Source organism: Macrosteles quadrilineatus, unplaced genomic scaffold (genome assembly GCF_028750875.1).
Source record: "Macrosteles quadrilineatus isolate MER2022 unplaced genomic scaffold, UCM_ALF_1.0 Scaffold_7__1_contigs__length_78375512, whole genome shotgun sequence".
Classification (NCBI taxonomy): Eukaryota; Metazoa; Arthropoda; class Insecta; order Hemiptera; family Cicadellidae; genus Macrosteles; species Macrosteles quadrilineatus.
The window spans coordinates 67,633,482-67,647,068 of NW_026542600.1; the positions used below are offsets into that span (position 1 = coordinate 67,633,482).

A 13,587-nucleotide genomic window follows, 5' to 3' on the forward strand; every position below is an offset into this window, starting at 1 on the left:
GAAAGCCAGAGCAGACAGATCAGCGTGGCAGAATAAGCGGCGTGCCAAACAAAGTAGCAGACAGAGACAAGACAAAAGACAGAGCAGCGTGAAAGACAAATTAGCAGACAGAGCAACAGACAGAGCCACGTGACAGTCAAAGTAGCAGACAGAGCAACAGACTAGGCAGCGTGGCAGACAAGACAACAGACAGTACAGCGCGGCAAGTAGGGAAGGCAGCGTTAGGTGGGGGAGGTGGCGGGCGGCCAGATCATGGAGGGTGGGCCAGTGCGCAGGTGGCTGCTGCCGCCACCAATCGATGTGGAGTCGTCAGCATCGATTGCCGACACTATGCGTGCTGAGTGCGTGAGACCCGCTGATCCACGTGGTGTCAGCGCCCCTACAGAGCTCAGCGAACTCGACCTTGTAGATAGTCATGGTTAGTAACCTTTATATTATGTCTGTAGCAGACGCTGTACGTGTGTGACCATCTAAACTTACCTCAATCGGATTTAAACGCTTCTGTAGCTCAAACTATATAAAACATTAATATAGATTACAGGGTACCTTTAGGGGCTAGGGTAAGAAATGTGGAATAGTTTTGCTACTTGTATCGAAATATCACAACTATTTACTATTGAAGATATTTAATTTGAACGTCAAAACAAATTGTGCTTTTAAAAAATCTAACCAAATGATTAAAAAAAGTACTCTTACAAAAATATTCTGACTTTGTAGTGTTGTTCCCCTGCCCTGTACACCCTCATCCTCCCTCTCACCACAAGAACCACTCCTGCCACTTGTTCTGAGAGCAAAAGTGGTGCCTAACGATAAGACAACATCTAGATAACCTCTCAACAGTGATGAAAGAGTATTTACTTCTTTGGGGTTTTGTTGCAGTTTTGTGGGTTTTTGACATGTTGAGTTGTTCTTAATTTTCCGTACACTTATAATCTTCAATCACACAAATCGAGTTAATGAGCGTGTTTTTATAAAAAATAAACAATACATGTTTTCATACAAAAACTGTATATTATTACTTTACACACTAAAACTAAATGATGCCGTTACATTATGATGAGTAGTTTCTAATATTTTTCTCCAATATTTCGATGAGGCTAGTTGTTAAATGGTGTTTTAGAGATAATTAAAAAAACCTTTGATCATTGAAAGATTATATGCATATACTGTATTATATTCCATGTTCATGAGTAAACATACATAGAAGCACTCATTCCTCATAATAGACACGATAAAGAGTAGCATGATATCATTATTTTATAAAATTAATTCTTATGCATATCGTTTGGGAAAACACTTGTAATTACAATCGATTGTTCAAGCTACAATTCCAAGTCGACTTGTGGTTTTTAGCTGTTGTTTTTCCCCTAAGGGAACCTGAGGAAACTGTTGGTTTCAAACAACATTTTCAGTGGAAACCGCTAAAAGACAATGGAAATGCGGGGTTATGGTTTTATAACTGTTGATAAATATATGGTGCATTAGTTTAGTCTATTAGTATAAATATAAAACTACTCATTTTTAAGGGCGAGTTTACATAATACTTGTAATAAACTTGTAGCCTGTGATAATAAAAAAGTAATATTTTTAAATCATAAACACCTTACTCAAGTCAGGTACCCAAGTACCTTTCTCCTTACACCTTTCTCATACACCTTTACCCCTTCATACACCTCCTTACACCTTTCTCATATAAATGTCCTCAACTTATTCGCTGTAGGCAAATATGGAACCCATACATGTAAAATGCTGTGGGTAAAATTATGAGATTATTTTTAAACAGTAATGACGTGGTGACAAAATGACAATAAATAATCACTGCTGTGCCAGTCCTACCAATTCAGCAACTTCATAAAGGTCTATATTATATTTTGGCAATTTTTCATAAAACTTTTACCTGCCTTACTAAAAAAAGAACAAAACAAACCCAATTTTTTGAAGAAACTAAAATCATTCTTAATTAATCTGGCTCCCTATAGTATAGATGAGTTTCTAAATCAAAAATGAATTAGCTATCCATTCCAAAATAATTGCCAAATTGTATGGTTAAGTCTTTTAGATATGACCGACTTTGTATGCTTTGACACTATTCATGTATGTAAAATGAATAAAGTGAATAAATATAATTTGATTTATTTAAACATGTTCTACTATAACCTATTTTTAGCCAGTCATGTCATAGGATAAAGTCTTTAAAGGTCCAAAATTGCCTATTCATCCTGCCCCATTTGGTAGTATAAACGTGGTTATCAACAATGCTTAGCTGATTTTGTGGTTACTATGGTGGGACGAAGCCTGAGCTATACACCTGTATGGTTGACATTCTCTGTATCAAACATTTGACAGCATACATCTAGGTAAATAATCGCACCTGTCACAAAATGTATGTTTTTGTTTTTGAAAACGACAGTATTTATTTTGATTCAAAGTCTACCATAGCTTATGATTTGTATTTTTAATTGCCTTATCTGTTATATTATGTAATGATTGTTGGCTTAAAGTAAGGCATCAAACGTTTTATAAATATTTATTTATTTATTTACATATTTATTTATAAGTATAACAAACGGCCGTGCAGCTTTTCCTGATACAAGCCACACGAGATGAAAACCCTAAAATGTTTCAATAAATGAATATTCGACGGTCATTTAAGCTACTTTTTGTGTAGGAATCTATTTTAGCTTATTGGGTTTTAAAATAAAAATTGCCATTTAATTAACTTTTATACAGTCTTAGGTCGGGGAATCCTGCCAAAGATCTCTCACAATGTAATGAAATCCCTTTATCGCAGAATGGATTGGATTGAAATGTAATACTGTATATTTAACTTTTGAAAAATATTTATTCCTATTTCTTAAACCTTTTACTACCTTTCACCTACCTTTTTTTATTACCTTTCAGCGTATTTTTATTGGTGACATTGGTATTACATGTATTTTGAGCGTTTTTCTGCTGAAAATGAATTTTTTAATCTGATAATCTACAATGTTTAGGAAAAGGTGGTGGCAAGATGAATAGTCCTGTATCGCTCATTAAACTTAAATTTGTACATTCTTCTGTTTTAAAATCATAAACAAGTGGGTTGGACAATGGGTCGAGATCTCTCAAACCACACCTAGTTTTGGAAACCCTAATCGTGAACGTTTTTGTAGATGACAGGCGTTACTAATTTTTGGTGGCCAGCAGTGGACAAATTTTTGCATCAATTTGAGCGAACAAAGTTAACCATTAGATTTTGTTTTCCCTTGATTTTCAGATTGTGTTGGTTTCATCTGGTTGGAAAGTCGGTATTCTTCTATATAAGTTAGGCTCAGAAGAATGTTCTGAAGATTGCTAGCCTTGAGATCATGGTACTGTCATCAGTGGTGCCAACCTACTCTTTAATCAATTACAATAATCACATCCAGTTGATCAATAACTCAAGCATCTAACAAGCCATTGGCCATACCTATGTGGGAGACAGAAGAAGGTGAAAATGTAAATGGACTTGAACAAATCACTAAAATCGAGATTTAGATTGGTTATTCCTTAATACACAACTCTTTGTCTGAGTTATTTTAGTGTGTGCATTGAACAGACAATGGCAGCAGTTTCTAGTCTTCAACCAATATTTGGGTCTTGGAGTACTGGAAATCGAACCCTAAATCAATCTATGTATGACATTTTTCTAGTCTTTGTTAACACATGAACAGAAAAACAGCACTCAGATGACTCTTCAAGTATGCCTAATATCAATGTTTACAAAGATCCCTCAATTATACAATTATTGCCCTTTCTTTTCATATGTTAAACAGGTGTGTGTCTTTTAACACACCAATATATTTATGGATTGTAAAATTACTATCAAAGATATGACATTTATTAATCAAAACTTTATCTAGATCAATCAGAAAACCAACTTTCTGAATTAGCATGAAGATTCTTTGTTTGAAAACCGATTTGTAAAGTACACTTGCGTATAAGCAATCACATTGAGTTGTTAACCAGATTCATAGCTAATACAGCTAAATTATTTTATATCAATGTCAAGTTTATAACTAAGAAGCTTTTCAGATTTAAAACTTATGTTAACCAGTTAAGTACCGAAATAATAGTTGTATATTCTGGTACTTAAATCATATGGTTACTTATATGCTTAACTTTGTGCTAATTAGTGTAGGATTTTTTCATGGAAGCATCTTAGTAATAATTAAGACTACGATTAGTTGGGAAACATAACGTTTTTTTCATATTTTTATGGAAAGATCCATATAATTAAAATAATCAAACACTACAAATAATATAAACATGGCTAATATCCAGCATTCTCAAATTAGTATACCTAGCACTGTACCTTTACAGACCAACAACGTGAGGCTTTGGTCCCCGAGGTCCTGGGTTCAAATCCCACCTGGTATCAATTTACCTGGGATAGCTATGCGATAGTGTCACGACCCTCCATGCCTATATTGAAGTTATTTAATACGACCCCACTTGGACATAGCACCTTAAAACGTACAAAAAGGACATAAACATTACACTTTTAAACCTAATAGAAAACCTAAAATAACGGAAACCAAAACTAAAGCTTAACAAAGTTGATAGATTTGTGGGCAAGAGCGTCAAATTCAATGCCGTAACAAATGACCTGTAACAACAATGTATGACTTATACAATCTATAATCCAGCAGATTTAACGATACCGCATCACCAATCCCACTGAATTCAACGGATTTTGCAACGCAAACAAAGATTCGATGTCCCGTATTTTCTCTTTTTGTTTGCCATTTGACATCCTTTGTTCTAACTAAACTTTATTCTTTATTCACTCCCTGTTTTCATTAACAGTTTATTTTACGATGTTTACATTGTTCGTTCACAAGATACGTGTTCTAAGAAATACTCAAAGATGTTAAAGGTCGTGCTTTACAAATTAAATTCATTATTTGATCAGAAGTCCGATATTGTTGATAGCTTGATTGACATGACAATGACTTTAATTAGTTCTGTAGCAGTCTGATCGACAGGACATTGTATCAGTTGATTGAATCGTAGTTATATCACGTAAATAATGTACGTCGAATGGGGTTCACATAACGTTCTGCCTAATTTTACATTTACTCTATTACATTGTACGTATTTTACCTAGTGGTAAATTTCATCACTTTGGCCTAAACTACTCTTTAATTTTGGATACAAGCTTAGTTCAGAAAATAAGTTAAATAAAAAATGCACTTTTGGTCCGTGTGATGAACCATTCTTTTCTTACTCAAAACGGTTGGCTCACTTCTTGTTTTGCCATTATAAACTATATGCGCTTACCGTTACTGTATTTAAGTTTAAAATATGTTACTCCACCAGCAGTATAATTAATTCATTCATATTGAACTATCGATATTTTTTGACATTTCAATGGGTCTAAATATTGATAAAAGGGTGTTGAAGTGAACAGTATAACATGACTCGATGTTAAACACTATAATATCTTAATAGAGATACAATTGTAGTTTTGTTAATCAGAAATATTTTCTCCGGTGAAATCAGCAGAGGAATTTTAGAGCTATACAAATGTACAACTTGACACCAGCTGATCCTTTTTCCATAAAGAGAAAAATAAGCCACTTTGGCCGCGTAGGCCGCAACTCATGTTGCTGGTTTTGCTGCAGTACAACGAAATAAATATACTTTCTACTACTCTCTTTCAAACCGGATTTATTTGTTAAGGTTATAAATACAGCAAGAAAAATCAGTTAACATTAATGTAACAGTTAAGTGGAAAATGTAGAATGATGACTGACTCAGTAAAGCGTAAAACAACTTATATTGGAAGCGTCAGCAACACCGCTCCGATGTTCATATTCACAACATCGTCTCTGTATATCTGTCTCAAAACAAAACTATCTCTTTCCAATCCTAATACGATTCCTTGAGTGTATCTGGTTTGATCTTCATACAATGTTTCCACCGGTATCCCTAAATATCTTTTAGTGAAGAACTATTTTATGAATTCGTAAAACACGAATAAGATATTATTTAATTTAAATAATACTATTATTTTTCTAATTTAAAACGCAGCAGTACAGTGACAGGGGTACACACAATTTATATTTGATCTTTTAAATTATAACTTTTTAAAATTTACAAAAAGTTTTCTTGTATATTATTAACATTTTACGGCAAAGAAAAATATTTATTACAATGCGATTGTACGTTATACGTAATGTTTGTATCAGTAATTCGTTTCTATATGCAATTTAGAGGTTTTTGGTATGTCGTGTTTTAGACGTAATCAAAAACTTTTCAGGAAGCTTGTTGTTTATATAACTTTTGTTATAAATTGTCAAAATATTTCTAAATTCTTCGTAACAATATAGTACTTTAATACATTAGGGCCCAGCTTAATGCTAGACCAATGATGGGAAATCAGGATTGTAAACATAAATTTGCATTTATTTATAACTCATGTACTCACATTGCAAAATTAAGCATCACACTGTGTTTCAACATTTTATCACAGAAAAAGTAAATAATTATTGATATCCATCAAGTTGCTCCAAAAAGTACAGAAAGCAAAGCACTAATGAAAAGTGGATTGTTTAAAAAAATATCTGTTGTCTTAGCCAATTCCCTATAGGGAAGTAGCTATTACCGTAGGTGGCATGGTAATACCTAGGCCTGGGACTGATTTACTTTTTTATTTTGATGTCCCCAGAGGCCAAAAACACCATTCGTTTGGATATATATATATGTCCGTGAACACGATAACTTGAGTGATTTCTGTCCGATTTTGAAGAAATTTAGTTTAGTTTAGTTTAGTTTAGCGTTCGGCGGGATAAACATGAATGAGTTCGCGAAAAAAACATGATCGGACCATGGGAACGGGGGTTTACGGAGGGTTTTATAAGGGGAAAATGGGGTTTTCTAATTTTTTATCTTCAAAACACAAAACATCCCAATTTCCCTCTGAACCTTTTTAAAGGGATTAAAAAACAAATAATTTAGTATATCAAAGTGTTTTTTGTACAGTTATTGGTAACAGAGAAAATTCAAAAACATTGTTAATTAAAAATTCCCATGTTATTCTTATGGAGAATTTTGTAAAATGTTTTAGTTTGATTGTTTATGGATATATTTTGATAAAACTTGGCAAATTTATCTTATATTAAGCTATTAATATTTTACAAAAAAAAACGCACTTTATTAGTTTTTTTGTAGCAGCAAACCTAGGTACTCGTTAACCATAATGTTATTTAAATTTAATTCAATTTAATGGAAATTCGCTTAGTCGGCAGGATGTTCGTTAGATTTCTTAGAACATCGTAGTCAATGATAAATGGCTATAGTTAAGAAAAATATGGCCCTATTCTATAATTCGTTGTAGGCCATAATATAGAGGTAAAGCCCCTATATTTAATCTTTGAAGGGGTAAATCTGATAACATGTTATACGAGCTTATAGAGTCTTGATTGTCGTTTTCAGGTGATGCCCGAATCCCTGTCCTGGGTAGGGGACGTGAAGTTCGCAGGGGAAGTTTCTACAAGAGTCAGTTGAAGACATGGATCTAGTCAAGGTCATTCTCCTAGGCGCTCCAGGAGTTGGGAAAACATCCATAGTAAAGGTACTTCTAATGTCAATACTAAACCTCATCAACATTTAAAACAGCCAGCCAATCCACTATATAAATAAATACTAGAATACACAATATAAGAAGGATACTAGAGAAATATAAATAAATTTGATTTCGTAGCACAAACAGTCGAGACGTATCTTTTTTTTCTTCAACCAAAAGTAACAAATGTATTTAATTCTAGTACAAATCATATATTTAATTTAACACAATCTTCTTAGTGGTAATATATTTAATACGGTGTAAACGTAGATTTCTCGTTTTCCTGTCTCTTTTAACCTGCGGCAACGAAAAATTGTTCAGCCATGATGAAATAGTTTGTATTGAGTTTACCTATTTTAAACAAACTGATTGAAAATATACCTTCATCCTTGTCTACTACTTAAGCTTTCACATGTGAGCTTTAAAATTACATTTTGTACAACAAAGTATCAGCATTATACCAAAAAACTTAAATTCTTTGGTTACAGTAACTTAAATTCCCTTATTCATCCTTTACATCACTAGCTATTGAACAAAAGGTTTAATATATTTACGAATCTGTATCTATATTTTTACAGTCTGTAATAGTATATTACGTTACTAGCCCGGTAAGTAGTGTTTTACTGTGCGAGTACGTTAAAGCTTACTCAGTGACGTACGATACATTACATCATAATACACAGAATAATTAGTACATTTTAAACGCATAAAACAATTTATTTAGGACATAACATAAATTATAATATTTTTATATTACAGAAAATAAAATAGGCCGTTGCAGTTAGCTGTTTATTTCATCAGCTGACTAAGTGCACGGTAAAAGTACATAACGTTTCTTTTCCTGGTTTAGGCAACTTTCCAGCCTATCAATACGGATGGAAAAGTTCCTGTTTCTGTGTAGTATGATGTAAAAGTTATTTTGTATTCAATAAATAATGTTACAAAAATCATCAAACGAATGGGCAAACTCAAAAACGATTTCTGGTTTGAAAATTCATTTCAGATGGTTAAAATTTTTTAATAAACTTCACAGTGTTTTTCGTGAAATAAAATAATCACATGAACTATATTTATTTAATTCATTCAATGTTTTTCAAACACGATGGCTGACCATAAATTAAGGTACATTAGGGTCATCATCAAGCTCCCGCCCCATCCAGGGGATCTTGAACAATTGTTAGACCAACGTCGTGTTCCTTACTTCATCTACTACTATTCTAGTCAGTCCCCACCCCTAAGGAACCATTAGTCTCAACATAGTATTAAAATACGTTATGAAAATAAAGAATGAAAGTCTTGAAGCTTTCGTTGATTATAAATTGATAGTTAGGTTTCTGTGATCTCAATTCTCAACCACCATCACCAGTAGACGTGAGTGAATGGAGTAGTTTTTCTTTTGGAAGTAGGATAATTAACTAAGGTGTATAGGGAAGTCAGACATTATTTTTTTTCTATGGTGTAGACCAACCGCTGTCGTTCGGAAGTCTCGTTTAAAGCAGTAACCGAAGTTAGGTAAAATTCGCACCGCTGTGTGACTAAAATAGTAGGATTGTCGAACTTTAAACGTCTCTGTAAGACCATTGAGGACTGGAAGTCTTAAAAACACCGATCTGCAAGCAAGGTTTCAGTCTTGATTGAAACTGCTGAAAAGACTCTGCTGGTCCGTTGTGCAAATATGTACAGCCCTATGGGAACTCCCTAAGCTACTTATACACATTTCGAGTTCTACGTCGAAACGCTTTTCTGCATAAACATCTGTAAACCAGCAACAGTAATAAACGGCGATTGCCCCGCTAGAGAAACCTAACCTAACCTAATCTCAGAACAATATAAACCAAGAAACAATTTAAATAATGGAGAAACCATTTTTACAAATTGTATTTTATTCTTTAATTTACATATAAGTTACTACAGTATTATAAAAACGAAAATACGAGTGAATGTGACGAAAATGTATAAAATGATCTTACAAAGAACGACTTGTCATAAAGGAACTGTTGTTATGTTTATCGTATATCGAGTGTTGTGAAAATGATTGCTGGAATGTTTCTTTATCTCGCCTCACAGAATCCTTTTACAGACAGAATAAAATTAGAATCATCATTCGTTGCATATTTCGTTCATACTGTACATCTGTTACTGACTTTTCCTTTCAATGTTACATACTGTATAATTACTACAAGAGTACTTTTATGTTTAGGCTAGTAAATGTTACAATAGTAAATTAAAATCGCGTAATGCAAAATTAAGTACCTATTCGTCTTAACTATTATTTTAGGGCTCTCTTGCAGCTACAAATTTTCCTCCCATGGGTTACAAAAACCATAATTCGAAGTTTCTTACATATAATCTTATTGAATAAAATTTCTTTTAAATGTATTAATTAAATGAATGTGAAAGGAAGACCTTTTTAAAAAATGTCCATTTTATGTCGTGTTTTATGTCGTCTTAACTATTATTTTAGGGCTCTCTTGCAGCTACACATTTTCCTCCCATGGGTTACAAAAACCCTAATTTGAAGTTTCTTACATATAATCTTATTGAATAAAATGTCGTTTAAATGTATTAATTTAATGAATGTGAAAGGAAAACCTGTACTTTACTGTACTTTTGCTAAGATAAAGAAAATAATAAAATTATCTTTTCATGGACCAAAGCTCCAGTACAATTCTAGGAAAACAATACTAAACGTAAATAATAATTTGGAGAAATAGCCTCTGGATTGTTATTAAACATTGTTATAATCTAGGGCTTGCCTTACGATCCAATTGATTTATTGTGGAGACCTAGGTTTCTACGCCAGAGCGTTATCGTCAGTTCTAGGCTAAGCTAAACTTTGTGTTTTTCATCTCTTACTTGAGATATTTTTGGTTAGGATTGAAAAGATCATGGCCATGCATCTAAGTCCTCCAATATGTCTATGTCTTTGTAAACATTATTTATGTATATTCAGTGTTTGTATTTGTAAAAATTCTAACCAACCGACAATATCTCAAGTAAGAGATGAAAAACAAAACGTTTAGCTTAGCCTATGACTTACGATAACGCTCCGGCGTTATCTTTTACCTTTTATTTATTTTATTTACCTCTTACGTTATCTTTTACCTAGGTCTCCACAATAAATCAATTGGATCGTAGGGTAAGCCTTAGATTATAACAATGTAAATAATAAAACAATGAAAAATACTAGTAAACCTTAACTATTTATGTCGAAAGATTTCAGCTCCACATATCCATATATTCATAAAATGTAAAATATCATTCAAATTATGCATGAGTTGGCTGTAAAAGTGTGACAGATTCCCTTAGCGAGAAAGCATCTATATAGCCAATTACGTTTACACTGCAAGAGCTGTAATGGTTTACAGACAGTAAAAGATTTAGCGTCGGTTGAAAGTTGAGTCAGTGTGAAATAAAATATGTTTACGATATTGAATCAGATTGCTGAGATTGTAACTTGGATTTACGAGAATCGCACTCGTCCGATTTTACAGTCCAGTAAATTAAATTTACGTTGAAAATTATACCACCATGTTTTACACCATGTTTTACTGTATATTTACGGATTTTGTAAATAATGTTAATACATATTAAATTCAATTTCATTTGGTTGTTCTCTGAATTTTAAATGTAGGCTACTTAACTGGCTGGTGGTTGGATAGTTAAATTAAATATGAAACACTGTACAGTATTGTAACAACACAAACCAATATTGTGTGTGAATTTATGTTTAATCTCTAATTAAATTGTCCAACCCCAGTTAAAAATATTTAAAGGAATTCCGTGAACAATTAATGGAAATCGAATTAAGTATTTAATCACGATTACAAATCAAACGGATTATAAAAGATCGGAACGCAGTTAAAAGCTTAGGAGAAAAAATACACAACCTTTAACTCTTGTTAAATTAATTAATCAAACTGGAATGAAATTAATAATCGAGAGAATCCTAGTAACAACTTTTGTATTTAAACATTACTAGTTCTATTATGTTCTGTTTGGCAGTAAATTCTACAATTTAACATGGTTTATAGTACTCAATATAAACCTATTTTACACGGATGTTATTAATTTAGTTACTATAACGAAAATATTACAGAGTTTTAATGAGAATACAAAATTGAACGTTTAATTACATTGATAAACGATTTTATGAAACTAGATTTATGAAAAGTTTAAATTACCTCATTATAAATTCCTTTCAACGCTTAAGAAATATTAAGAAGTTGTCATGTTTCATAAACATGTTTTCCTCCTCCCTTACTTATTTTCATTTTGTCTCAACTACCGGTTACTGTAGTAATATTTGTGTTCTAAAACAGTGAAATATCGTTATTGAAATTGTATGTAGGTAATGTCACATTGATAGCCGAGTGGTCATTACGTCATCAGATTGTGTCTCGAACTCAATGTCTGGCCATTGAACTACCATTTTCGCCGTTGGTTTATTTATGTGGTTGTCATCGAATCAAAACGCTTACCAGTGGGCCATGCCAATGGGCAAGTTCATAATCAGTTATTTGATTTGCTCGTTTATAGTTCTATAGGATTAATGTATTTTTGTTTTGTTTTACGTAAATGTTTAATATTTTCTGGTGTTACAGCAATTCGTCTGGAACGAGTTCTCGGACGAGTACGTGTCCACGGACCGCAAGCACACCTACTACCCCTCGGCCATCATCAACGACCGCCTCTACGAGCTCAAGATCTCCGACCTCCCAGCCATCCCATACTTCCCCGTCAACTCGTTCTACGAGTGGACGGACTTCCGATTCTACGGTCTACGCAGTGCGACCGCGTATATCTTGGTGTTTGACTTATCCAACGTGGATACATTCCAGTACATACGGACATTGAGGGAGCAAATCGCAGAGAGTCGAGACATCAGGAACGTTCCTCTTCTGGTAGTGGGCAACAAGCAAGACTTACTGCTGGCCCCTGGGAACTCCAACACCAACGAGACATCGGGGTCAGTGGGCTCTGCCCCCCTCATGGCAGTCACTGGCAATAACAGCGTGGAGAAGCGAAGAGACATCCAAAACCTGGTTAAGAAACACTGGAAGTGCGGGTACGTCGAGTGCAGTGCGCGGTACAACTGGCGAGTAGTAGCAGTGTTCAAAGAGCTGATGAAGACCGTGGACTCAATAGACGGCGGCGTAGGTCTAGGAGGCCAAGGATACAAGGAGGTCTGCTCCCCCATGATAGACAACATCCATGACGCTCTAGACAGGAACAAGTGTGTCATTTTGTGAAAGTAGGAGTGCCTGGCGGTGCTTCCGCCGACCCGGTGAGATTTGTGTTCTCTACCGTGTTGACAGTCACTCGTATTCCTCGCTGCAGCGATAATCCCAACTCTAGTTTACCCTGCCTTATACACTTGACTGTACCTCTCCGTCAAATACAATACATTGATATAACGGCAAACTAGATGCTTACAGTCCCCCTTATAGGACAAAATGCTCTACTTATCTCAAGCCATGAGTAGCTTTATTCCTTAGCTCATTGTTATCATGTTGGTCCGAAGTGGAAGCTAAGCAGTTACTTTACGTTGGCCGAGATATTTATTGCTTCAAACGTGTCAGAATTAGTATGATATGTTATAAGCAGTGTTGCGACACTTCACAGCAAGGGATAAGTTTTAATTTGAACAATTCTTTATTGCATTTTAAAAGTTAAAAACTAGAGAAATTCTAATCTGCCCTATTACACATGTCCAGCATATGCTATACAGGGTGATTGATATAAGTGTGCCAGCCGTTTTATTCGAAAACCATAAGAGATATCAAAAAAAGTTAAATGGTAAGTGCCTTGGACTTTTTATTTAAAAAAATGTAGTCAAGTCGAAAAAATTATTTTAGCCACCATTTTTCCAATATGGCCGCCAACTTTGATTTTTCTTATGGAACACCCTGTATTTTATGATGTATTCTGGTAGAAAATGTAATTTTAAGACGATTTTATTCTTGTAATTTTTTTCATAAACCTAACCGTTTCAAAGA

General features: G+C 33.9%; 1 protein-coding gene across 1 annotated transcript; it reads left to right on the plus strand.

Annotated features, from left to right (window-relative positions):
* Positions 1–323: 323 nt before the first annotated feature.
* On the plus strand, positions 324–13,338 carry LOC128998652 (ras-like protein family member 10B). The gene is made up of 3 exons (XM_054424879.1): positions 324–418; positions 7,459–7,597; positions 12,193–13,338. Exons 2-3 carry the CDS (start codon positions 7,535–7,537, stop codon positions 12,838–12,840), a joined length of 711 nt encoding a protein of 236 aa, XP_054280854.1. The 5' UTR covers positions 324–418; positions 7,459–7,534; the 3' UTR covers positions 12,841–13,338.
* Positions 13,339–13,587: the final 249 nt, after the last annotated feature.